Source organism: Panthera uncia, chromosome X (assembly GCF_023721935.1).
Source record: "Panthera uncia isolate 11264 chromosome X, Puncia_PCG_1.0, whole genome shotgun sequence".
In the NCBI taxonomy this organism is placed as follows: Eukaryota; Metazoa; Chordata; class Mammalia; order Carnivora; family Felidae; genus Panthera; species Panthera uncia.
In genome coordinates, this window is record NC_064817.1 from 9,650,076 (window position 1) to 9,677,321 (window position 27,246).

Sequence of the window (27,246 nt, forward strand, 5' to 3'; positions counted from 1 at the left end):
GGCTTGGGGTGGGGCGCAGCGACGGCTTCCAGAGCCTAAATACGAAGGGTGGATTTGAACTCATTTGGTAAAGGGAAAGGATAGGTGCCAGAGGGGGGCTCCAGGAAGCAGGCAGATGGCAAACAAAAGCTCTACGGTGGAAAAGGGCAGGGCGCTTTCCCAGGGATGACAGAAGCTAGAACAGAGAGGCCGGAGAGGGCAGCGGAAGGAAGGCAAGGAGGGGTCTGTCGGAGCTTGACCCCTTGGGGCTTTCCAGGCTGCGTTAAAGACTCTGGACTTGATGCTCCGAATCAGGGGAAGCCACGGAGCACTTTTATCCGCAGGGAACAGGTTGGGGTCGTAAACCCTCGCTGTTCCTCCAGCGAGGCGTGACCAGAACGGGGCTAGGCTTTTCGAACACACGTGAGTTCCGTTTTAGGCATGCTGAGTTTGAGGCGACTGCTTGTCACCTCAAGGGAGGCTTTCTGGTGGGCGAGCGGATTCGTGGGTCTGTAAGGAGCTAAAGAGGGACGCCTTCGGCTTCTGTTGGATGGCAACGAGAACTTTCTGAGGCCAACCAAAGCCCCGAGTGCGCCATTTATAGGTTGAGAACAACTTAGACCCTGCGCTTTGCAGAGCGTGGTCCTTGGATGGGCAAGGTCAACCCCAGCAGGGAGCCGGGGAGAAACACAGGCTCTCACCCCACCCCCACCCCCGATCAGCAAGCCCCCAGGTGATCTGTGCGCAGGCAAGTCCGAGGAGCCCACTTGTGCCAAGAGTCCCATCTCCCCCATGCCGGGGGGGGGGGGGGGGTGCGTCCCGCTTTTGTGCGCCGTCCGTGTTGGGGGATTTCTCCCTAAGAGGCGGCCCACCGGACCCGGCCAGAACACTCTAGCCACCCGCCAATCAAACGCAAGTTCCAGGGTCTGCAAGGAAGCAAAACAAAATGTTCCAAGTTGCTCGGCCGGCCTTCCAAAGAGTACAACGGGAGCGCCTTCTCCGAATCAGAGGACCGAGGAGCGCCGCCGAGGGAGGTGCCTGCTTCTCTTGGACGTTCCTGTAAATGCACGGACTAAGTTTTCCCAGGCTTCAAACCGGCCGTGACGTTGGGTTCAACGCGCACCAGAAAAAGCAAGGAAAGCATTTTGTGATGACTGTGATCGGCTCATGTAAAAAGGGGGGGGGGGGGGACAAAACCAAAACCAAAAAAATCAAAGCTAGGGTTTCTAGCACATTTTACTAGTGATTGTCGGTGCCTCTCTCCAACCCCCCCCCCCCCCCCCCAAACCTCTGTTAGGTTAATAACGTCTTAAGCCTTCATTTAACCAGGCTCTGGCCAAAGAGGTTTTTAGAATTTGATTCACACAAAGACTCCAGTGTGCGTTAGCCTAAGACAGTTTAAATATAAACCACATAGTAGGGGGAAAAAAAAAAATACGCATCAGTGCCTCTGACTCTCAATGGCCATTTTGTCTCCAGCGTCTCTAGAACCTTTTGTGCAGAACAACAGAATAAAACACGTTTTGTCCCCGGGCTTGCGGATGGCCGTTGCCATGGCTGAGTTCATAAGAGCCCAGTGATTTGCCCCGAGTCGTCTGTGATCCTGGCTGCAGATTTAATGCTGGCTCAGAAAGAGGGACGGCAGGAACAAGGGCTCAGATTCTTCCCCAGGGAATGAGTGAGAGAGAGAGAGCGTGTGCAAGAGCAAGCGCGTGCGCAACACAGACTCTCTCACACACACACACACCCCAGGCCCTCTAAGCTCCGCCTTCCCTGCTACTTTACTGGTTTCCAATGAGCCAAAAAATGGAAGGAATTAACCAAGGTTTGCAACTTTGAAACAACAGGCAACCGGAAAATGGAGGCAGACAGAATCCTACTTCAGAGAAACAACACTGAATGTCAGCAGACAGAGGCCACCCTCGTTCTGAAATGGCCTGATCAGCGGTTCTCAACAGGGGGTGGCTGTGTCCCCTGGGGGACATTCAGCACCGCCTGGAGCTATTTTTGGTTGTCCTCAGTAGTGCCAGATGTCACCAGGGCCAAGGTGGGGAAATCAAGATCGCAGGAACAAAAAGTATCCGTTGTTGAGATCGGTGGTTTTCCGGTAGGGACGCTTTTGTCCTCCGGGGGCCTGATGGCAGGGGGTGGAGAGGTTTTCAGTCATTGCAACCCGGAGTACACCTTTGACACGTTGTAGGTAGGAGCCAGGAACGGTGCTGAACCCCTACGTCGCAGTGCGCCACCCTCCCACCGCACACGTGCGCACGGACACGCGACAGAGGATGACGGGGCATAAGACGTCAATAGCGCCAAGGGGGAGACCACCCGGCTCAAAGGTTACAAGAGCCGTCGCGGTCTGCGACAGATTCTACCATTAAAAACAAAAAAGTCTAGGGGGCCCCTGGGTGGCTTAGCCAGTGGTTGGGGGTCTGACTTGGGCTCAGGTCATGATCTCGCGGTTCACGGGTTCGAGCCCCATGTCAGGCTCTGTGCTGACAACTCAGAGCTTGCTTCGGATTCTTTCTCTCCCTCTTTCTGCCCCTCCCCTGCTCATGCTCTGTCTCTCTCAAAAATAAATCATTAAAAAAAATTTTTTTTAAAGCCTTAAACTTTGTTTTAAAAACATAGAGCAGAAGTTCTCAAATTTTGCTGCAAGTTAGAATGGTCTGAAGAGCATTTTAAAGCCCTGATGCCCAGACTTCACCACCGACCCATGAAATCATTATTTCTGAAGGTGGGACTCAGGAACTAGGTTTTTGTCTTTTTATTTTTTTATGTTTTTTGTTTTGTTTTGTTTTGTTTTTTGGAGAGAGAAAGAATGCAAGCAGGAGAGGTGCAGAGAGAGGGACACACAGAATCCGAAGCAGGCTCCAGGCTCCCAGCTGTCAGCACAGAGCCCGACGTAGGGCTCGAACTCACGAACCTTGAGATCGTGACCTGAGCCCAAGTCGGACCCTCAACCGACTGAGCCACCCAGGTGCCCTGAGGTTTTCTCTTTTTTAAGGACACGCACAAAAAAGCTCCTCAACTGATTTCAATGAGCATCCAAGCTAAGGAATAAATGTCACAGAGAAAGAGGCAGCAAACCATGGCCCATGGGCCACACTGCTCTTCCTGTGGCCTGGGAACTAATAATGTTTTGTTTTTTTTTTTTCACATTTCTAAATGACTTTTTAGATGTCAAAGAATCACATTGTCTCATATTATTTTTTTTTTTCACGACGCAAGTATATGAAATTCAAATTTCTGTGTGCATAAATAAAGTTTGATGGGAACACAGCCACATGCATCAGTTGACGGACTGTGTGTGGCTATTTTCAAGCTGCAAAGGCAGAGCTGAGTTGTTGCCACAGATATTTACCATCTGGTCCCTTACGGGAAAAGTTTGCAGAGCCCTGTTAAACAGTGGGGCCTCTCAAACTTGAATGTGCCTAGAAATTCCCTGGGGATCTCGTTAAAAATGCAGATTCCTGTAGGTCTGGGGAGAGAGGCGGTTCCTTCTTTCCTTCTGCATTTGTCACCCACTCCCCAGGACATTCTATTCTGCGTAAGGGGGAACCGGAACCGGGGTGGGGGGGGGTAGGCGGGGACCAAGGCCCTGGGAGACCCGGGGACTCTTTCAGGGGGTCTGCCAGATTAAAACTCTTTTCATCAATAGCACTAAGGTGTGTTTTTACACCTTTTGAATGGTCTGTGCGACGCAACTTTGGGGGGCAGGGGCAGAAAGCACAACGTGTGACTGCTGTCTTGAGGAAAAGTTCTCGTGGAATGGAGTTGCGAGCTGAACTAGCACCCTTTTTTTTTGGTTTTTGAGCATCCCTTTGTCTTGAATTAGTGACTGACAAACCATAGTTACTAAGACTTGGGTGTCTGGCAGAAATTGTCTCAAAAAAAGATCCGAGTGCACTAGCCTGTCCTGTCAAAGGAAACAGTTGACGGAATCCGTTTGTTGCCAACCGATGTGGGCAACGTGCACCTGCCGTAGTCAAAGTGCCAGCTTCCCAGTGCTTCAAAGACTTCTGGATGGACTTGGTGGCCGTATTCACAAATGAGACTTCTTTGATCTGGCACAACGGAACGTGCCAGTAGTTGGAAGACCCGCACAACTCAGAGAACCAATGCTTTCCACAGGACCGACGTGCAACGTTACGTGACCACCTGAATACAGAGCCAATCGAAGTGCAAGAGAGCGCCACAGATTTTAAAGGAACAGAACACAAAAAGGTCACAGGTATGGCGGCAGAGTCCGCATTACAAACGAGCTTTAGGAATCCGCCCCCCTGGTTGGATTTTGGTGTATTATGGAAAGGCCATTAACACATTCCTCCAGTCTCCAACTATATCTGCAAGAGACCAAGTTTTTCAACCAAAGCTAGTTATCCAAGATGCCTCTGGATGAGTGCCGACGCGGACAGGAAAACGCAGCTGGCTGACGGAGAGCAGAGAGTAAGGAAATGTGCAAAAATCTAACACAATAGGACCCTTCTCCCTGAAATTTTACTTTGTTTTGAAAAGTACTTCTCTTTCCTAAACACTATTTACGTTAACACGTCCTGGGTTTGTTGTTGTTATTTTTTTTTTTTTTTAATTTTTTTCAACGTTTATTGATTTTTGGGACAGAGAGAGACAGAGCATGAACGGGGGAGGGACAGAGTCTAGAGAGGGAGACACAGAATCGGAAACAGGCTCCAGGCTCCGAGCCATCAGCCCAGAGCCTGACGCGGGGCTCGAACTCACGGACCATGAGATCGTGACCTGGCTGAAGTCGGACGCTTAACCGACTGCGCCACCCAGGCGCCCCTGTTGTTGTTATTTTAAATAAGTATGTCCATTTAATAATAAATGGGGTATAATTTCTAATACAGAAACTATTTAGAGACATAACCCACATCACCAAAGCTTTTTTGGGGTCTGTTATTTTTAACAGTGTAAGTCAATGGGTGCGGGAGGGGGGGCTTCCTGATAAAGCACTAAACGGCAAATCACTCGAATGACCATTTGCACCCCCCCCCCCCGGTTCTCTCTCGACCTTCTTAGAGTCACCGACATAAAAGTCCGACTGTACGATGCTAAGAATGTTGAAACTATTTTGAATGATGCAAAAGAATCAACAAAGTCAAGAAGCAGACACTTGCCGGTCTCTTCCTTGGCCCCTCGCGGGAACCGGCTCTGGTTTTCCTAAAGATCGCACGTGTGCTCTGTGCCTAGTTTCTAGGTGTGGGGGTGCATCACTGGGGAAGTGGACACAGAGTAGGGGAAGCGAGCTCTAAGTTCAGATGACACAGATGTGAAAAGCAGGGAGATCGGCAGGGCGTTCAAGAAACTGGAGAACTCCCCACAACAGTGAGCTATAGCAGCGGTCGACCTCCCGGACCGTCGGGGCGAGAGCATCTGTGCATTCCCGGCGGATCGCTGCTGTGTGAGAGGCACTAGGCCGGCCCTGCGCGGCCGCGGAAGGGTGGCCTGGGGGACATAAACACACGAGAAATCATTTAAGAAGGGACACCGGGAGTGAGGTAGGGACAGATAAGGAAAGGGCGATGGGGGGGTGGCGGTGGGGGGGGCGGCAGAAGTGTAGACAGGCCTTGAGGAACAAGCAGATCCTGTGGTTAGGACAGGTGGACAAGCATGTCGGGAGGAGAGCAGGCCCAAGGGGACGAGGGGCGCGTGGGAGAGCTCAGGATGTGAGGACACCACGGCAGCATCGGGGAAGAAGGCGGGAAGGGAGGTGGGGCCCTTCTGCGGGAGGCCTCCCAGCCAGCCCCCCAGGCCTCGTGTGCCTCACTTTGCAGGCAGCGGGGACAGAAGGCAGGTTTGGGAGCAGGCCAGTGACGCGGCCCGAGAGATGCTTGTAAGAAATTCATCCAGCCAGCTGTGTAGGCAGGACTGGAGGGGGTGCAGAGCAGCCCCTCCCCCGGTGGGTCGGGGCAGGATAGGCCTTTAATCAGAGGGCACAGCGCGTGTTCAACAGAGGCAGGAAGGATGAAAACCGGACAGGGATTGGAACCATTAAGCAGCTTTTAATAAGGAAACACCAGGCCCAAAATGGCGTCACTTAGGCCAAGTCCTCAAACCAGGGGCTTAATACCTAGCCTAAGTGCTGTTTCAATCTCTCCCAGGAATGCAGTCTTAACCGCTCAGTCTGGAACTTTTTCAGTCAGCCCCGCACCAGAGAGTCTGCCACAGGGGCCTTCTCCATCCCCTGAAGAAAGATGAGGTCCTCCGCATGGTAAGACCCCTTGCTTTTCCCCACTAAGGGAGAGGGGCCTTGACTGGAACAATGCTTCTCTTCGGCTAAAACTTTCCTGCCCTCCACCCTCTGTCTGTGGAAACCTTCCAGTTTGAACAAATATTCAGAGCCCCTCTACTTGCTAGACGGGATGCACCAATGGATTCGTGAATCATTTAACAAAACCAATTAGATCTTTAAAATTTACTCAGTTGAATTATTACTTAACACAGTCAACATCACACCACATTTTATAGGAATGGCTTGGCGAGAAACAGTGAAAGAATTTATGCAAACAAATCGTCATAAGGGCCATTCCCGAGAATGCAAACTAATCCGGAGAGACGGAAAGCAAATCAGCGGTTACGTGGAGGGCTAACGAAGGGACCCCGGGACCCCTGCAGCTCCATGGATGTGTCACCATCTGCCTTGTGCTGCTGGTTTCACTGGCACATTCGTACGTCACACTTATCAAGTAGGCCACTTTAAATGTATGCACTTTATTACGCATGTCAATTATACCTTTGAAACAGTAAAAAGACCTGCTTCTCAAGTCTGATTTTTTTTTTTACAAAAGATGCCAGAAAATTCGAAAGGCTGTGAATCCTCTTGGGGAGCTAAGGACTAACAGCAAAAGGCAGGAGCCACAACCACCACTCGGTGACAGGGAAGTGAAAGGGCAATTGCCATCAGGAGAGAAGACCTTGCTCTAGCTAGAGGGGATGAAGGATGTGCTTTTTACGGCGTGTGGCAGGCGGCCTCCTAAGACACGCCCAAAGATCCCTGATCTTCACACGCCTGTGTAATTCCCTCTCCCCGCGGGCGGGCGGGAGGGACCTAGGGACTTGCTTCCCTGATGAGGTTTCCAAAGACCAGAACTTCTGTCTTGCTAGCACCTTCGCCCTCCTCCACTCACTTGCTCTAATGAAGCCGCCTGCCGTGTCACGAAGGAGCCACGGGAAAGCCCGCGTGGCGAAGGACCAAGAGAGGTCTTGGGCCAACTGTCTGCGAGGGACCGAGTCCTGCCAACGAGCACAGCAGCAAGCTGGGAAGTGGATTCTTCCACGGTCGGGCCTTCAGATGAGACTGCGGCCTCGGCCAACCCTTGCGTGGCGGCCTCGTTAGAGACCCAGAGGCCGCTGAGCCAAGCCCAGACTCCCGAGCTACAGAAACTGAGAGAATATATGTTGCTTCTACCGGCTAAGTTCAAGGCTAATTTGCCATGCAACAGAAGAGAACCACAGCTCTACAGCAGAATCCTTTCACACGTTAGTAAGTACGGAAAGATGCCATGACGACATAAAAACGTCAAGAGGCGTTCACGTCAGATTCAGTAGCACCGTCTGCTGAGGATGTGGCGATCTGGTGTGGGGCATCTTGATGGTAAGCACGTATACAAGTTGCCTCTGGGTTTCAAGTTGCCATTTTCTTCAGAAAGGTGTTTTCTGAACTGATATGATCCTCTGCCAAAGGTGGTATAACGAGGAGCTATTCTCCTCACCAAGGTTATGACCCTCTGGGAGTACAGCAGTGTCGCTCCAACCGCAGAGGGCACTGATTAAAACATACCAACTTCCCGGGACGCACCCCGAGGCAGATGCATCTCGGGATGGTGCAGAAGGAAACAGCTCAGAGAAGGACTTGAAAGAGACCAGAGAGGCTGAGCTTCCAGAAAGAGCCATGGTACTCTCTGAAACAGGGCTGGGCTTTAGCCTAAAGCCTGTGAACGGCGGATCCCCTCGGGGAGCAAGAATTTTGGGGGCTGGAGAGAAGAAGGAGAGGGAGTTTGAAGATCTCAGGAAAGGGAGTGATTAGCAAATCACTTGGGTGCTGCCTCCCCTAAGTAGATTAATTTTGCAACGTGGGCTAAGAATGCAAGTACTTTAAGTCAGGGGTTGGCAGGATTTCCCCCCCCCCCCCCCCCCCCGTAAAGGGCCAGACAGCAAATATTTCTGGCCGTGCAGGGGCATGGGGTTACAACCACTCAATTCTGTTGTTGTGGCAGAAAAGCAGCCACGGACAATCTGAACGTGAACGGGTGTGGCTGGTTCTGACGTTTTACCACAAGAGTTATTCCTGGGGGGTGGGGGGGGGGGAAGCACTGTCCACAGAAGATTCCAGATAAAATGCAGGCATGATGATCGTCAGAGAAAGCCTCATCCCACCTAAATGACTCTCTGACACCCAGAGCTTTCTGTTTAGCACAAAAGCCATTTTATATAAGCTTCTGACAGACGTGGCAACGCGTGGGTGTGGGTGGCTTATTTGTGAGCGAGCAGAAGGGATGCCCGAAAGGACACAGCCTAGGGGGTGGGGGGGGGGGGCAGCCTCGAGTCTCCAGCAGCAAACTTCAGCTCCGTCCCAACCACTTCGCAGTATCTCCCGTTCGCTCTAAGGGTGGCAAAGGGTCTCAAGACACAATCCAGTTTCGTTAACTCTCAACAGAAAACACAGCACACGAGGGGTGTCGTAAAGGAAGCCGAGACCAGATGTCACTGTGTCGAAAAGACTGAGAATCACTGCTTTGAGTAATCCACGTCGGTGTCCCTAAAACCAGAGGTGTTGGACAGAAAGCCCCAGACCAACATTCAATAGTGATCGATCTGCTTTGCGTCTCGGCTCCGTTCGTTTGCCGCCTCTGAGCGCGGTTACATAATCAGGCGCTAATCACAGGCTAAGAACATAGCTGACAAAAAAAAGAACAGTCACGAACAAGAAATTATATATATTTGGCTGACATAATCATAGTCTTTGGTAAATATGCCATAAAATCGTTAACTGCCGTATATGGCACATTTTTTTGGTGAAGATGCACGCAGGTGATTTGAAAATGGAATAAGTGAAGGGCGCCTGGGTGGCTCAGTCGGTTGGGTGTCCGACTCCAGCTCAGGTCGTGATCTCACGGTTCGTGGGTTCGAGCCCCGCGTCGGGCTCTGTGCCGACAGCTCAGAGCCTGGAGCCTGCTTCGGATTCTGTGTCTCCCTCTCTCTCTGCCTCTCCCCTGCTCATGCTCTGTCTCTCAAAACTAAACATGAAAAGAAAATTATAGCATGAACCTAAGCTGTAATACACTTACGCTGCGTCCACTGTTAGCCTCTGCTTCAGCGGAAACACCGTGACTTACCGGAAGCCCTCGGACTGGGCCGTGTGAAGGAAGAAGGCTTCGCCAACCAGACTCTCGCGAACAGGGAGGCCCGGCCTTCGGAGTCCAGCAAGCAGCACGACCACACCGCGGGTTACAGGGGACACCCAACTGCAGAGCCTCGACGGTGTCCGCAAAAAAGATTAAGGTTCTTTTCCCCCCTTGAAATATGGTTCAAGGGTATTCAGTGAAGACCCCACATTTGGCGGCCTGACAGCCCCAGGTTAGGAAAGAGCGACACCCCACAGCGACCCACACCCGATGGCACTTCCCGGCACGGGGGCTTCCTGCTCGACTCTCAGAGCAACACCCACATTCCCCCCCACCCACGCTCTCCCCATACCCTCCAGAGTGAGTAGTTCCTACGTGAGAGGGCTCTCTCTCTCCACTTCCAGAACGATCTACGGCCGGCTGTCTGAAACCAAGTATCAGAACAGTTTGGAGCGGGGAGCCAGGCAGAGAGGGAAGCGGTGATGGGCAGAGGGGGCGGTCCTGCTGCTCGGCTATCAGACGGAAGGCTGAGGAGTCATCCCTGGTCCACCTGCTGATAGCGGTGAAGGACCAGCCTCCTGCAAGTCGCCGGACTGTATTCAAGAAGGTGAGGAGGGACATTTGAGAATTTCTCCCAAGCTCCCGGTAACCTTCTCCTCGCCCTCTCTTGGCCGCAAGGAAACAAACCTTTCCAGCTTTCCCTGCCCCTCCCCCACTCTCCTTCAGCAAGAGTTTCAACAAAGGAGTGAGAGATCAAAGGCCACTGTCCCTGCAAGGAGCCAGGAATCCGTGCCTTAATGACCACATCTCCATAAACACAGAGGGAAGGACTCCCTGAAGCCATTCTCAGCCTTTTCCAGAGAGAGAGATTTCTAGATCTCTTGAGGATAAAATCCCTTCGATTCCTTCCCAGTTCTCCCTTCTTACTCTGAGCCTTCCTCTAAATTATTGCTTCTCTTGGGGCGCCTGGGTGACTCGCTCGGTCGAGCATCCGACTCTCGCTGTAGGCTGAAACCGTAGTTCGTGGGATCGAGCCCCCCGCGTCAGGTTCTGCGCCGACAGCGTGCAGCCTGCTCGGGATTTTCTCTCCCCCCTCTCTGCCCCTGCCCTGCTTGCTTGCTCTCTCTCTCTTAAAATAAACAAACATCTAAAAGGAAGTCAATTAAAAAAAAAAAGAAATTAGTGCTTCTCAACCTTAATGTGCGATGGAACCATCTGGAAGTCTTGTTGAAATGCAAATCGTGAGCCGGCAGGTTTAGACTGGGGCCTGTGACTGCATTTGTCATAAGCTTCCAGGTGATGCCAATTCTGCGGGTCCACAGATCACCCTTTTCTAGCAGACGATTTCCCTCCTCTCAGACCCCACTCTGAAGCCTGCCATCGCACACATGGCAACGGCAGCCTCGAGTATTCCCTACACGTCAAGCACGACATTCCATCGAAGGCAGGCGCGTCATTGAGTATTCCTTCTACTGCCACCAGCCCAGGCCCCCGGGCAGCATCACCAGGGATGGTCCATGCGGCCACCACCCTCGGATTTCCCGCCGGCCTGGAGAACATGTGGATATCACCTGGCCAAAGCAGTTACGAGATGAAAAAGAAGAAAAAAGAAACCGATGGCAAAGGTTAGTCATCCAAGTCCCCAAAATGTAATTCTACTGGGAAGTTACGCCAGAAACGAGGAACATCAAAGGATCAAGGTTTGCAAAGCAAAGGGGAACCACTTGGACTTTTCTAAAGGGGAATAAGCGAGTTGGGGTTAGGAGGGAGAGGGGTCACGGCTCTAAGAGCTGCGTAGGTGGGAGAGGCGTCTTCCTTTGGCAAAGATCTGCTCAGCCTCTCTCAAACCCCCCCCCCCCCCCCCCCGCCCCCAACGAGAACTCCGGAAAAAAAAAAAAACCCACCAGAGCCATATGGAAATCTCTATTTTTTCCCTCACACCATCTGGTTTGGGATCTAAGTACAGAACGGCAACTGCGATGATTTAAGAGCCAACGAAATCTCCAAGCAACTGGGAAGGCGCTAACGTGGCTGGGCTCGGTCCCCTCACTCCGGGGCCCCAGCTGCCTTCTTCGTACCTTGCCGCGTAAGGTCTGCGCGGCTGGCTCCGGCCACGCACGGTGCCCGGTGTGGGTGCCACAGAGGCGTATTTGTTCCAATTATTTTAGCCAGTACACAAAAAGGGAAAACTGCGTGCGGGGAAAGGCCGTCACAGGGTCTGGGAAGATGATTCTCTACACCGAGTTCAGTTTCCTCCTGCTTAGATGAGAGCCTGCCTGTTCACGGAATTCTCACCTGTTAAGTGCCACCAGCGACGGGACACTATCAAGAGTTCGACACGTTTCATCGTACTGTTCCAGAATCTCCCAAACCCCGAAAGCGAAGGACTTGGGGTTCTTGTGTGGCTCATCTGGCCACAAGACCTGTTCCGATCTGAACTTGGTGACCAAATCTGACCTGAACGGGCGAGCGACTGTTCACAGGATCCACGTGCCAGACTTGGGCTCTCTAGGGAGACGAGCGTGCTGGGCCTGTGGGAGCGCCCAGGCCTCGCTGGAACAGCGTGCAGCACACGGGGTGTGCACCCAGTTATCTACCCAAATACACCCCCTCCCGCCCCCCTCCCCCCCCTCCCCCCGTGCCCTGTGCGCATCTCACGGTGCTGGGTTGGGGGTGGCTTTTTAACAAGAGTTTGAGATAGATACAGTTCACCTACACAAGTCGCCTGTCTTAAGTGCACAATTCAACGGCTCTGAGTGAATTCACAGAGTTGTACAGCCATCAGTAGAGCGTAACTTTAAAACATTCCCGTGACTCCCCAAATCCTCAGCTGCTGCCCACTCCCCCTCTCCTCCAGCCTCCGGCAAACACGAACCCACCTTCTGTCTCTCTGCATTCGCCAATTCTGGAAACTTAACATAAATGGAATCAGACAAGAGTTGGTCGCTTACATCTGGCTTCTTGTACTTAGCATGTTTCTGAGATTCATCCATGTTGTCGTATATCAACATTTATCCCATCTTACTGCTGAGTAGCATTCCGCTATGGATATATCATGTCTGACAGCACTTTTTAAAATATTTCTTTATTTTGAGAGAGAGAGAGAGAGAGAGAGAGAGAGAGGCGCATGCAGAGAGAGAGGGAGACAGAGAATCCCAAGCAGGCTCTGCACTGTCAGTGCAGAGCCAGTCGCGGGGCTCGATCTCACAAACCGTCTAACGGGAATTCTTAAATCAAGATCCCAGAACCCTCTCCATTCTTTAAAGGATCTAGAAGAACAAACGTCTGACGTGACTTCTTGCCCGCTCTTCCTAACTGGCACTGCGAGTGCGCACGCGCGTGCACACATCCACACACACACACACACACACACACACACACACAGCTGGTGCCTGACAGTCACATGTCAGAATAAGGAATGCGTAATTCAAGATGTACAATTAAACCCAATGTCACGTTTCGTGTTAATTAACCTGAAGCCACGAGTTAGGTTTCAAACAAAAAAGTTCTATTCAATTAACTAGAGGCGTTACGACTCCGTAACTCAATGCGTGTCTTACACTCTACGTCAGGGCTGCTCCTTCTCCAGTTGGAGACCCCACCCTGTGGCTCCTGACGGGTTCCCGAAGAAACACGCGGCGCAAGGACTTGGGAGGACAAAGACGACTGTTGTCGGGTTGATCTGATCCACCACCGTCCCTTTTGATCCACGTCTTAAGTAACTTGAAGTCACGGGAGTTTTAGCCGACCGAGCTGGGTTAGTAAGACCTGTGTAGACTTTGGGGACACGGAGGGCGGGTGTTCACACCGCTCACTGTTCTCCCTGCTTCTGGACCCCCACGTGTCCCTCCAACCTGGCACCTTGCAGTTCTGCAAGACTAGCGTTCCTTGAGAGCAAGGAAATGGGAAACCAGGCCCAACAGACCTACCTGATGGGATCGAGCACACAGTTATCCGATCCTCGTGTCACGGGCTTGCATTTTTCCTTGTCAGAGACAATGACTGATGTTCAGACAGAGCGCTCCAAAGCAGTGGGGCCAGGAGGCCCACGGGGGACCCTCATGGTACTCTCGGAGCCAAGGCTCCTGGAGCGTCCTGGCCCCGGTCTTGGTGCCATGGAGGACACACGTGCCACAGACCTCGCCCCGCCCCCCCCCCCGCCCCTTATGGGTTCAGACATTGGAAATTTCGGAGGTAACCCAAAGGTTTATGTCATTGCACACTGCTCCCTTTGAGAAGAGGAGGGGAGGGCGAGGACAGGGGAAGGAGGGAGAAGAAAGAGGCAAAAGATGGGGTGGAATGGAGAGGAGGAGAGAAAAACAAAAGATGATGACAAAAATTTTAAAGGGCCAATGCCACCCGCGCCCCTGGGAACAAATTAACGCATCAAACACAACATGAAATATCACCACACTGAAAATGCCATCACAAATATTAAGGGTAACAGTTGACTTGCTATTAGATTCACCCCGAGGCTGTATTTACCTGGACTGCTCAAGGGGCTAGCCCTGTCCCCCAGGGTTGGCACGGGATGATACTGGTGGTTCTTTGAGCCTGGGTACATCCAGTGGTACCTGCCAATTTCCATTTCAGCTCTGCTGTTCACTGCCAATTTCAGGTGGCAAAGAGTCAGTGTCTCTATCTCTGGCAAAGATTATTTATCAGCATTTATTCTGTCACCATAGAGTTAAAAGGAAACGGGGCGTCTTTTCAAAAAAAGCTACTGAAATGCAACCTTTCCGTACCGTCTCATCAACCAGGCAGGATGAATCGAGACCGTGGGGAGGCTCCTCCGTTCTTGAAGTTTGCACAGCTCCGCAAAATTGCCTTTCTCCTCCCTTACTGTTGCCATTGCCCCCCCCGCCCCCCGCCGCCCACCCCCAAAAGGCTCACTTTGGACAGACACTATTCCTGACACAGAGTAGGCTGCTGGCAACTCTTAGTTGAATCACAACCTTGAAACCCCTAACAGCTCATGAGGACAGCTCTGGCCGGTTTCTGTCTGAGAATCCCGCAAAACCTCTCGAGGGATTACGCCCTGTGGGGTGCCACAGACAGTTAAGGATAAAAAATGATTCTGATGTTGACGTGGGCAATTATTCCATCAGAAGATCAGGTTAGAATGCTCCATTTGGCCCCTGCGAGTGCTGGGGGTAAGGCCTGAGCAGACGGCCACGTGATGAGGCAACCAAGCCCGCCCGACCGGGTGCGCTCAAGACCTCACAAAGCCTGGACGAGACCCCGGCTGCACCCGGCATGATCTCCGAAAACTCTCAAGGTTCTTTCCGACCGGGAAGGGGAGGCTTTTCTAGGTGGTGTTTTAAAGGAAGCCTTTTTGGGGGCGCCTCGGTGGCTCAGTCGGTCGAGCGTCCAACTTCAGCTCTGGTCATGATCTCAAGGTTCGTGAGTTCGAACCCCACAACGGGCTCTCTGCTGTCAGCACAGAGCCTGCTTCGGATCCTCTGTCTCCCTCTCTCTCTGCCCCTCCCCTGCTTATGCGCTCTCTCAATAAACATTAAAAAAAAAAAAACAATTTAAAGAAAGGTGGCTTCAAGGTAAAACAGAATTGTCTTTTCAGAGACATTTGAAGACATTTTAGGGGGAAAATGGTGCTAGGGCAAGATCAGAACTCACGATGAAACTACGTGCCACTGTTTGTGTTGTCAATAATGGGGAGGGCAGCTCGCATGCGCGGTGCTCGTGATGCACCGCCATCGTGTAAAGCACGCTGCACCTGTTACCTCAATAATCCAAGGTCTGCTATCTGCCACAGCCATCCTATGAAATCAGTACTCTTATTACTCTGTCTTTATAAATGGAGAAACCGAGGATGGGGAGAAGGGAAGTCACGTGCCCACGAACATGCAGCCAGGGGTGAAGGAGCCTGGGAATGAACCCGGGCCATCGGACTAGAGAGGGGACACGTGTGAAACCGCCAGATTACCCTGCTGCGTGGCCTCTGCATTTGCTACAAGCTTCCACTCTTGCCGAGGCAGTGGTTAGCTCAACAAGAGGTTTTCTGAGGTCCACATGGAGGTGAGTCGTGCTTCTGTGCCTCCGAAAGAAACGTCTCAGGTCCCAAGCTCCTGAGGTGATTTCAGGGCTCTGAAAAGGACTTAACTCTCCACTTTCCCTGGGTTTAGACTCTTGCCTTACTGCTCAGGAGCTTTCCGCTCAGATGTGGGTTGTGCTACATACTCCAAGAGCAAAGAAACCCAGTGGGGCTGGTGGAAAGAACCAGAGGCAGGTCAAGTGTCTGTGAGCCCTTCGCATCGACCTCAAGCAAGACGATCCCAAGTAGTTCGATCACTTTTGACCAGAAAAATGCTTCGTCGTCCTCTAAAAAAATTTCTCTCTCCATGCCCAACACACAGTAGGCGCCTACAAATAAATGAATGAGTTATTTGGCTGAAAGCGAGGCAGCACCCTGGGACCCCGTGGGTCCAGAAATGGACCTCCGGGCCGCCCAGCACACTGACCTCACCCAAGCCAGGCCATGCAATTCCCTGAACCTCTGTGCCCTAAGTTTGTGTTTCCTGAGCAAAAACATGGCGGCCACGCCAGACACGCTGAATTCAGCATAAAAATACTACCGCCCCAGCAGATGTGGAGACAGGATCAGCAAGTGGATGGCTTTTTTCCAATACTTCTGGGAAGGCCTTTCTCCAACAGTAAATCTTTAGATATGGAAGAAAAGAAAATCATGTCTCTTTTGTACATGTGAGCCAAACTTAACGACATTTAACATCAAACTAGTTCTAAAATTGCAAAGAGCACGGTATACGTTTTTTTGCTTAAAAGGACAGGGTCCCCGGCCTTGGAAGGGGGTCACGGGATCGCAAGGAGAAGCGTCTGTGTGAATGGCCTATTACAACACCGTCGATGCCAGGCAATTGGCAAGAGTTGGGAATATATACCCACACGCCAGGGAGATCCTGGCTTCTGGCCTACGGAGGGGAGGCTGCAAACGTTCCCCTTAGAGAGTAGAAGATCGAGATGGGCAGGAGATCACTCTAGATTGTTGAAGAAGCACACGAAAGACTGTGACATCTGAGACACAATGTATAGTTGGGGCTGACGGGAGCGGTTGTGGCTGATGGCGATAGTCACAACCGTGGCTGGTTGTCACCAAAGGTGGGTATGAAACAAACAATGGGCAATTGAGGAAAGGAAAACAAAACAATGACTTGTGCTCTTTTTTTTTTTTTTCAATGTACTTAGATAATGTGATTGATTTATGCGACAAGGCTGAATAACTGAACTGCAGACTGGTATCTTTTCTAAGCATCTACGAAATTATCACTGGAAGCAACTAAGGGACAAAGACTGAGCTTCCTAGAAAGACCACAGTCCCTAGGCAAGGTCTTTGAAAGCTCTGTCATCCTTCATTTTTAGGTATTATTTAAAATAGTCAAGGAAAGCTACAACCACACTACAAAATATGGCGGAGGTCAGCAAACGACAGCCACCTGTTTTTGTAAATAAAGTTTTATTGGAACATAGCCACATTTATTGGTTTACTATCCATGGCTGTTTCATGCTACAGTGGTAGATTTGAGTAGCTACGGCAGAGACCGTGTGGCCTACAAAGCCTAAAATATTTACTCTCTGGACCTTTATGGATGAAGCGTGCTGACCCCGGATATGGTACATGGCCAGTAAGGCTTGAATACAGAAAGAAGTTAATGCAATCAATCAAATCAGCCTCCAGAAGAGGAAAGGACTTTATTTTCCCTCTATATGTTTTCTTTCTTTCTTTTTCTTTTTTCTTTTTTTTTTTTTGAAAAGAAACATCACTGGGCTGGCTAAGGATGAAAAGTTCTCCTCCCTGGTACTGTTGCCTGCTATTTAATCTGCCACCGATCGGCAAAATTATGATGAAAACCAAGACTCTAGGACACATAATGGTCCCTAAGATGACTTAGCACCCTTCTCTGACGTGAGCTGGGAGGACAGAAGACGAGCGATGTTTCAAAGGAGGATGTTATTAAGTGAATAAATCAACAAATGAATGAACCACCAGGTCCATTTGTGAAGCACAGACTGCAGCCTCCGTTGCTTAAAAGCCAGTGTGCGTCACCTTCTTCGTCTGTCCCACAGCCACCCCTCTTCCTGGCCAACCATCTCACGGGGTTGTACATTTGGTTCCAAGGAGAAAAAAGCAAGAGGGTGTCTCTGGAACAATCTAATTCAGCGCCAGTCCCAGGAAGGGAGAATTTCCTGTGGGGGGACGCTCGCTGGCTACCTGCTCACAGTGATGTTCTCAGGTGCATCACTGCTAACAAGTCACTTTACCAGGATTATTTACATTGACTCGTAGTCTCAAGTAACAGGAAAGGGCAATTTGTCACATTACAACCTGAACCGCAAGATTTCCACTCAATTTCAAGGAAGGCAAATGTGGAATTTCCAGAAATGGGTCAGAATTCTTTTTCTGGTGAAATTGCAAGGCCAAGGCTTGAAAAATATGCCCATGGAAACGACAATATAAAAGCAGGAGATGCACCACATGGCTGAGATCTTCTCCGCCCTTAAGTTGTCTAAAAAAATAAAAAATAAAAATAATAAAGCCTGCTTTTCTCTACAGCCTACTCCCCAGACACCCTGTCTTCAAACGTCCTCCTTGGCAGGTTCTTAAAAGGGGAAAACTGCACCTAAAACTTTCTCTGTACCATATTCATATAATTAAATGTCAAGAAAAAAAGATCTCAAAATCTAATCATTTATAGATCACCACGAAGAGTGTAACGTGTCAAATGTGTCCCTCGGGGACTTTAGCACGCAGGCCATATATTCTATAAGAGTGCTTCTCTTCCCAGACAAAAAGGAAGAGGGCCCAAAGGGTACGCGCTTAAATTAAAGCAACAAAAACCAAACCGAGACACGTAAGGCATTACATCGATGCGATCAAAACATTTAAATGGATGCGTTCATTTTCTACGCAAGCCAGCAATCCGGATTCGTGCCTCACTCTGCTTTACGTCCTAGAATTTGTTGTTAATTACGCATCATTTCCGATTCGCTGCGTTTTCCTTCCTAGGTGGTCTGAGGTGTGGGACTCTCAAAATCATTTCAGCCGTGATTCCCAGCGCTTAACTAGCCCGACTCTAATTGTTTCCGCAGACTCCAATTTCCTACACGTAATCAAAGAATTTGCATCACAGATTTTTTTTCTGCACAATACGGCAATTGATTCGATTGTTTTTCTGCCCCTTGATTGAGTGCTCCCAGCAATTCCAGATGCGCTGGTCTTCACAAATGAATTGATATCAAGTAATACTCCACAGAAATAAATAGAAACATAGCTCTCCCTGTCTTCATTATTGAGGCCCATGATCTAGTGTCTTTGATTCTGTCTTATTCATTTCCTCTACTTATTCCATTTCAGCGATTCTGTTTACTCAGTCCTCATACTTGGATTTAATTTAATGCTTCCAATGTAAAAACGGTTATTTGTAATAACCTGGCATTCCTTACGTCCATCTGACAAGACCCGCTTGCTTTCCTTAAAAATTTCTGGAGATCACTAAATACCCCTTGGGAAATCTGACCTCCCAGAAGTGTTCTGCGGCAAAAGCAAGAAGGCGGTTTCAAAAACATGTATGCTTTTTTTTTTTTTTTTGGATTTAGATGATTATTGTTTAAAATTGGAACACGGTCATTCTGATTTAAAGACACAGCTCCCTTTGTCCTGCCGAAGGAAGGGAGGCCAGCTAAAAAAGGCGAGGTCAATTTATAAAGCTAAGTTTAATTTATATTCTTAACAATAATCCAAATAATTCTCCGAAGCAACACTGCCTAAGCTACTGGGTACTAGCCATTGGGCAATAACACCCCAAGTTAAGAGGCAGGTCTGGTCCCTAGCACTAACTACTGAAAGCAAACGGGAAAGAAGGAACGGTGGTGGGGGGGGGGGAATAGACGTGCATGAAAAACTCTGTGGGGAGTGACAAAATGCATAGGATTAAATTTCGTAAATTAAATCCCTTGCTGCAAGGCTTAAATGAACCCCCCCTAAAAAAACCCGGATCCACCAGCTCAAGAATTATATAATGCATTCTCCAATTATCTCAGAATTTTACATGTATATTTCAAGGAAGTCAACATTTGTCTTATAAAATTCAAATTTGAAGGAACACTAGAGTGACAAGCGGGCAGAAACATTTCTGTCAACTTCGTGTGTGTGTGTGTGTGTGTGTGTGTGTGCGCGCGCGCGCACGCACCTAGAATGACAATGGGCGAGCAAACTGGAAAATGACAAAGGTGATACTTGTGTGGGTTTTGACTTGGGTGCAGCTGGCATATGAACTTGTTCGTCTACACGAAGATCAGTAGCTAAGCCATCCTCCAAATCAGCATTTATGGCGGGTCACAGAGCGATCGCAACCCCTGGGGGTGCTGGCCAAACACCTGACCTGGCCGGTATTCTCACTCGAGCCCGTACGTACTATACGTGTGACGAGACCTCGTGTTAACCTGGCACTTGTGAACTGCCTCTGCAGCCAGTGTCGGTCAATTTTGGCAATTTTTAGAGTTCCTCCAGGAATTATCTTTTGCTTCTAGTTTTGTCTCTAAAACCATAGCTAACTAACGAGTTTTCACATACAGACAGCCAATCGATGTAGTGCAGCCTGCAGATTTGGTATTAAATAGTATGTAACTGACGTAAAGTGTCAGCAGTCCATGAAGACTCAACGAGGGGGAGAAACACGGTTGTGTAGTAAGGATTTTGTATTGGGTGTACGCTCCTCGTTTGCTTTTGCGGAGAAAAAAAAGAAAGGAATGTTTTTGCGGAGGCCGTGATGGTTTTATTAATGGCTTATCAATGGTTAATTTGGTTTCTCAATATGGCAAACCCAGTATGAACAAAAAGCGTGCACGAGATGAAGTCATCTACTCTCAGAGAAACGTTGCTATAAACTCCGAGAGACTTCCTCACAACAACGCTGTTACGTTATCATGCCCCCCTGGACTTCATCTCCAGTCGTCACGGAAATGAATCTTTTACTTTTATCTCCATTCCTCAAGCTTCATAAATACTCCCAGGAGCTTCTCTGATGGCTGTTTGGTCCTCCTATAAATTAAAAATCTATACGAGACCAGGCACGGCTTTTGTTTGCTTGTTTTGTTGGTGAGGGCGGGTAGGTTTCATGCAGGGATCGAATCAAACTACCAATTTTAAAATCAAAACGCTCCGTACCTAATGCCACTGAGTGACGCGGTGAAGAACGGCTGCAATGGCAAATTTCACGCGGTGCCTATTTTATCTAAACTTTGAAATTTACTTCAAAAATGAAACTGCTCCGTTTAGGATATGTCGTCTATTAAAGTACCCTTTCCAGAAGCAGCTCCATAGAAATTATAAGCAGGCAGCCTGTAGCCAAGCCTGCTGTCAGACAGAGAGTCCAACTGACATATCCATAAGCACAACAGAGTTGTGCTCTCGCCCTGGAAAATCACTACTGCTTAGCGAGTGTCGGTGGACCCAGGGCCACGGGAGATAACCTGAGCGTGAAGGCTGGTGATACGAGAGCCACCGCAGGTGTAGAATCGGGTATCCTTCAGGGGAGCCTGTAAGTTTGGGTGAGGGAGACAGGTGAACGCATCTCACCGCATTGTAATTTAACGGTGGCTGAGCTGACGCCATGGGGTCTCACGCCTGACATCAGTTTCCATCTAGCAAAAGACAGATTAATTTTAGCTCCTATTTTCTGCCATTTTCTTACCGCAGAACACTTGTTTCTCTCGAAAAGCCCTTCCCTGTGTCAACATCGTGATGACATTCCCCTCAAGGGGACAAGACCTTTCCCGGTTCCCCTCCGCCCCTTTCCATCAGCACTAGGCGACAGAGCTGACGTCTCCTCTCTGAAGCTCCAACTGTCAAGGGTTATTACGTGTCACAGTCAGGAAAGAACAATCATATTCAATAAGAAAATCAGAAAATGTCCCAAATCACTACGGCATCAGCGGAACCCAAGCATATTTAATACGTGTGCCCCTCCAGTTCGTCCTCGGCATGAGCAGAAAACAACGCGTTTCGTGTCCCCGCACTATTACATGCAGAACGTGGGACCTAAGTTATGACTCATTCGATTAATGAAAAAGACAAAAAGACCATTTCCCCCATCCAGCTACCCAGGGTGACAAACTGCGGACATCCTTCTGGGAAATCCCATATGGGGCAGGAAGATCTGGAACACGAATGGGCAGAAGAAAGGCTGCTCTATGAATTTAACCTCAGCCTGGAGGACAAAAAAAAAAAAAAACAACAAAAAAAAACACCAAACCCACCCGAAAGCAAGACCATGCCAGAGGGATTGTTTCGGAACTATTGTACAAGAGACCCAAAACCGGGCTACCCCTCTCCAAGCACCCCCAGTGAAAAGCTTGAAACCGGCTATTGTCGGAGCGCTGGGTACCTTTTCTCTCTTGGCTTTGTTCAGTATTTTCCTCGGCTGCAGTTTCCATGGCTGGCTTCATACCATCCACCAAAAATGCTTTTCCCCGCTCCCCCGACACACACTCTTCCCCTCCTCTTCCTTTTCTCCTGGACTCCCCCTCCGCCTCTTATTTACACCGCGTGATTGAGAGGCTCTGTTCTCACTACAGTGGATTACAGTCCCTTCCAAGATGCAACGGACGCGTCAGCGGCAGCTTCCCTCTGCCTACTGGTCCAGAGCCACAGCTGCCAAGGAGCCGGCGGCCACACGTCAGCGAGGATCCCAGTTATAACGCGGCCGTCCCGCGCGCCGGCCCGTCCCACTGCTCCCGGGGGACAGCCGCGCCCCCGCCCCCCGCCCGCGCCCCCCAGCCACCGGCCAACTGCGCCCGCTGAATGCTAATCAGCTCTCCCAGGGCAGAAGAACACATTTGTGACATCAGAGGACGGGATGCGGAGGAGAAGGGAGAGAGCCCCCTCCCACCATGTGACTCAGCGGGGTCGGGACGTGTGCTCTCTTGGGAGAACGCGGGCCTTCCACCGCAAAGTCCTTCCTGGGGGCGGGGGGGAGGGGGGACCCCTTTATGGGGCATCACAGTTTGAGTCAAGTTCATTTACCCCGACCCCGGCAGAATACACTCAGAGGACTAGCCCATGGTCTCTATTTTACTTGCTTTCTTTCCTATTTGTCTTCCATGCAGTCTCTAGCTAGCTAGCTAGATTTGCAAAATATATATAATAATATTAATATATGATACAATTATGTATTACATATATTACAGTATATATATATATATATTATATATATATATTAAAGACAGAAAAATACATCAGAGGGAAGAAAACCAGAAACGTGGATTCGACAATAGCTGTATGCAATCTGGCATTAGAATTCTAATCCGTTCTCTGTCTGTAACTAACATACGAGGCAGTAAGAGACACGTTAGCTCAAGCCCAATTCATAACAAGGTTTCCTTCCCTCCATATTTAAAAGCCTAACATGCCACAAGCCTATCTGGCTGACATTCTGGTGGCTTCTTGGAATGAAAATGGAAATACAATGGTTTTTCTTACTGGACGTGATCATTTCTACATAGAGCTGTATTCATTAGAACCTCTCCCTCAAAGTCAAAAGGGTGTTTTCAAGAGCATTCTAAATGTTCGGCATAAAGGCTATTATTGTGCCAATAATGACTGACTGCCGGTTTCACAAGCCTTCTTACGTACCCAGATACTATGGGACCACAGTTCTCAGCCCATCCAAGCATATAAAAGCCTTTATCACGGTCATAAGCCGTATGTTTCCAAGCATCGCTGGTTTCTGTACCATGATTTAAACATTTGATTGACCCACTTACGTTCACTGTCTCTATTAAAGATCTTTCTAGAAGCTCAAGTCAACTAGAGGGATGAATACTGAAAACCACGGGGTGAAGGCTTCCCTGACCGAGAAGAGCCTGCCAGTTGGTTGGGTTGAGCACCCACCTTAGAAGCAAACTTAAAGCCAAGTCAGAGGCCATTGTCTCCGGAAAAAAAAAAAAAATCTCTTCCCAGGTTTGATGCTTTGTCGCTCAATACTTAAGAAAAAAACGTGTAAGATCCAGAATGGAAATCCTCCCACACCCTGATCTTTCAATGCCTTAGTTTTAGATAATCCCCAAAGCCTTCTACATTCAATACCCCGGGCCCCCCCGGTGAGCCAGAAAAGATTTTGAAAACCAGTTTGGCCTGTTCCAACATTTTCTTTTAATTTTACTTCTCATTTTTCACGTTAACCATCCTCCTAGAAGTCCACACCCACAATCAACAATGCCTTTAAATTATGGCCCCAGACAATTTTATTGTCTCATGGCGAGAGAAGTGAGAAGCACGGCAGCCTACAATTTCAGACCTTCAAAAAGAGATTCACTTGCGATGCAACTGCCTCCGTGGGAAAACGTGATGATATGTCCGAACAGGACAGTCTTAAACATTTTTGCAAAGACTACTCGTGTGCACTCAGACCAAACGATGGAAACTTTTGTGACAGGCCTGTTCTCCCTTGGCAGTTTGAGAACGAAAACCAAAACAAATGTCAGTTCAGCACCAGAGCGGACGATCGTAATTAGCTCTGGTGTTGGTTTTATTTAAAAATTATCTAGTGAAACCATTCAATTAGAGAACTGGCAGAATAGAATACTTTTTTGACTATTACGTAAGAATATTATTTTTAGGGACACCTGGGTGGCTCAGTCAGTTGAGCGTCTGACTTCAGCTCAGGTCGTGATCGCGCGGTTCGTGGGTTCGAGCCCCGCGTCGGGCTCGGCGCTGACAGCTCAGGGCCTGGAGCCTGCCTCGGATTCTGTGTCTTCCTCTCTCTCTCTGCCCTCCCCTACTCGCACGTGCTCTCTCTCTCAAAAATAAACAAACATAAAAAAAAAAAGAATATTATTTTCAAATGTTGTTAAAGTAGGAAGGCAGAATATGGAAGATGCTCTGCATTAAATACGGAAGACTTTTTAAATTTAAGTACAACTCTGGTTCTGTGTCATAGTCCTAGAAAACAAAACCATCGGACAAAATAGTCACAAATTCTCCAGCTGACACCTCCATCTACTTTCACCTTGAAAAACTATATGCAAATGAGAAATTCACCATTTCTGCCTTATTCACAACTTCACCGCTTCCTTTTCGTCAGGCTGATGACGTAGGACGATTCTAGAAGTCACCTTTGTAACTTTATATGAAGCCTCAAAATCTCACTGAGGTCTATGAAAAACCATTTGAATTGGAAAAAAGCAGGATAGAAAAATGATCAACAGCAAGAGAGAAGAGCATACATTTCTAACATTTCTGAGGCACGCATCCATTTTTGGCCAGAGCAAGTGGATTATATGTACTGAGTAGGGTGGGAAATGTCTCATCAAACTGAAAATAATTCTTTGAGCCCCATGAGTGAAGTGAGTCTGACTGGAGGTAAGAATGCTTCTGAAGGTCAAAATTAAAAAAACAATCACGGACACGAAATGGACGGGTGAGAACAAACCATGTCAAATTGCTAATGTGGACTGTAGAATTGTGGCCCGTTCGGCGAGCACCTTCTACACGCTCACCCCTGCGGGGAGCACAGACTTTGCAGGAGACGGTGCCGGTCTCCAGGTAACCCGCAGACTAAGGGGCCACAGTGAACCCTCGTAACCAGGCGATCCCCCGCAAGCCCTCCAGGATCACAACACGGAAGATGAGACGCGGGAAAGAGAAGTTGGGGAAAGCTGTGCGCGGAGCTGAGCTACTCCTGCCCTTTGGATGGGAAGTGCCAGGTAGGGGAGGGGAGGGGAGGGAAGCGTGGAGAAGGGAAGGAGAGTGGGAAAGGGCAGGGCAGGGTAGAGAAAGGGAAGGTAGAACAGGGAAGGGGAGGGCATCCCAGGAAAACCTGGAAAGCACACAAAAAGGAAAAGGGGGGGCCCAGGGGGGGGGGGGGGGGAGCTGATTTTTCTGACTGAGGGTCCAGAGCACCGGGTGTGTGTGTGTGTGTGTGTGTGTGTGTGTGTGTGTGTGTGTGTTGGGGGTGGTGACGGGCGGGAGGGAGAGGAAGGGAGCAGGCTAGGGATCAGGGGGGTTGAACAGAACACCTTGCTAATCCTGGAGGCAGTGGGTGGGGAGGGAAGGCTTGCAAACAGAGGTCATCCGTACTTTACAAAGGTCATGGGGTCGGTGATGTAAAAGACAGAGGGGCAGGGTGGGGCCGGCAAACTAATGAGGAATCTCCCAGCAAGAGATCGGAGGGTCCAAACTACAGCCAGGGGAGGAGGGGAGGATCCTGAGGACATCTCCCTGGATACTTAACGCCTCCTGGGGACGGAAAAGGAGGAGAGGAGTGTGCAGTCTCCAGCCTGGATGAACGAAGAGATGGTCGCGGGATGAGCCAAAATGGGGACCCAACGAGGAGGAGGAAGACGTTTGGCAAGGAGACCAGCCCGGATGGTTTGGGGTACGCGGGGACACCCTGGGGGAGCTGTCCGGAAACATGGCTCCAAAGGAGAGGGGCTCACCAGAGACTTGGGAGTACAAGGCCACAGCTCTGCTCAAATGCCACCTTCTCGGGGACTGTCCCTGACTTTCTTGTGAGAGTAGCCCTGACGGGCCCAGTCCCCTTACCTGGGTTAATTGTTCATGACCCAACACCGATCCATCCAGGCATTTCCCTGCGGACTGTCTTCCCCCTACCGTAGAAGCCCCGCACGGACAAGTGTTGTCTGTTTTGCTCTCTGCTGTGTAGAGAGCTCCTAGAACCAGCTCCTAGAACGGTCCCCGGCACGCAGGAGGCCCTCAACCTGTAAATGAATGGTGAACAAGGGGCCAGGGAGGACACAGACCAGACGTACTCTGAGATCAGACTTTAAGGGGCGCAGTCTCTTAAAAATAAAGGGACAGGGAAAACTTTAAAGGGCGGGTGAAAGAGGCTAAGGAGGAAAAATGAGAAAAGCTGGGGAACAAGGCCAAAGCAGAATTCGAGCAGAAGACGCTCCACGGGGGCCTAACGTGAGCGTCGCGGGTCGTCCAACACGGTAGAAGGAACAAAGAGGGGGAGGGCTGACAAGCGGAAAGTATCCTTTACTACCAAGTCGTCGCTGGAACTCCCTCAAGAAGAGTTCTGGGTGAAGGATGGTGCGGGAGCAAGACACCTCGGGCACCTCCACCATCGTCACTCAGAATAGGAACCCCCTCTGCCTCTCTGTCTTGGGCCAGCTTCCCACTTGTCAAGAGAATTTTGACTGTTCGTCTGCGATCCGTTCCAGGAATATCTTCCCAGGCTTTATTTTGTTACTGACGACTCTGGCCGCCAGTTCCGCTGCGTGTGTGTACGTGTGGGGTTCCCCACACCGGCAAGCAGCTCCCCGACACCAACAGGAGGTCTTACGAGTCAGCTCATTTCTGACACTGTGTGCCCAGGGCGTGGCATCAGGTCCCACAGGTCAAGGGCTCAGTCACCTGTGCCTCTGACTGACCAGCTATACACCAGAGGTTCCAATGACCCTCTTTCCTTCTCGGGTTCAACGAATTTCCTAGACCAGCTTACGGAACGCAGAAGAACGTTTTGCCTATTAGATTACAGGTTTACTGTAAGTGATATTAAAGGATATGAATCAATAAGCTGGATGAAAAGACGCACGGGACAAGGTATGGGGAAAGGCCCGCAGCTTCTGAGCCCTCTCCCAGCACGTGACTGTCCCCAAATGTGCAGGTGCTCACGCACCCAGAAGCTCTCTGAACCCAGTCCTTCTGGGGTTTTATGGAGGCTTCGTTACAGAGGCACAATGATTACATCACCGGTCAGGGGTACAGATGGGGGTGGGGGTGGGGACGAGGCTGGAACTGAAAGTTCCAACCCTCTCCTCACTTGGTTGGCTCCGCTGGTGACCAGCCCCCAACCTTAGCTTCCAAAAGTCACCGCATTCGCCTAAAACAAACAAGGCACCTATA

The 27,246-nt window shown here is 49.8% G+C and overlaps 1 protein-coding gene across 3 annotated transcripts in view; it reads right to left on the minus strand.

Annotated features, from left to right (window-relative positions):
• Window positions 1-27,246, minus strand: part of GPM6B (glycoprotein M6B) — a 147,575-nt gene that overhangs the window by 17,916 nt on the left and 102,413 nt on the right. Inside the window, exons 1-2 of one of the 3 annotated variants that reach the window (XM_049643464.1) lie at window positions 21,764-22,325; window positions 13,830-13,949 (exon numbers count right to left, since the gene is read on the minus strand). The exons of 1 other annotated variant lie outside the window; for it this stretch is intronic. In XM_049643464.1, coding sequence (XP_049499421.1) covers window positions 13,830-13,949; window positions 21,764-21,824 — 181 coding nt within the window. In that variant the 5' untranslated portion in view covers window positions 21,825-22,325. Of the gene's footprint in view, window positions 1-13,829; window positions 13,950-21,763; window positions 22,326-27,246 lie in introns of those variants that run through there. One more of the 3 variants, XM_049643465.1, reaches the window with a different exon arrangement.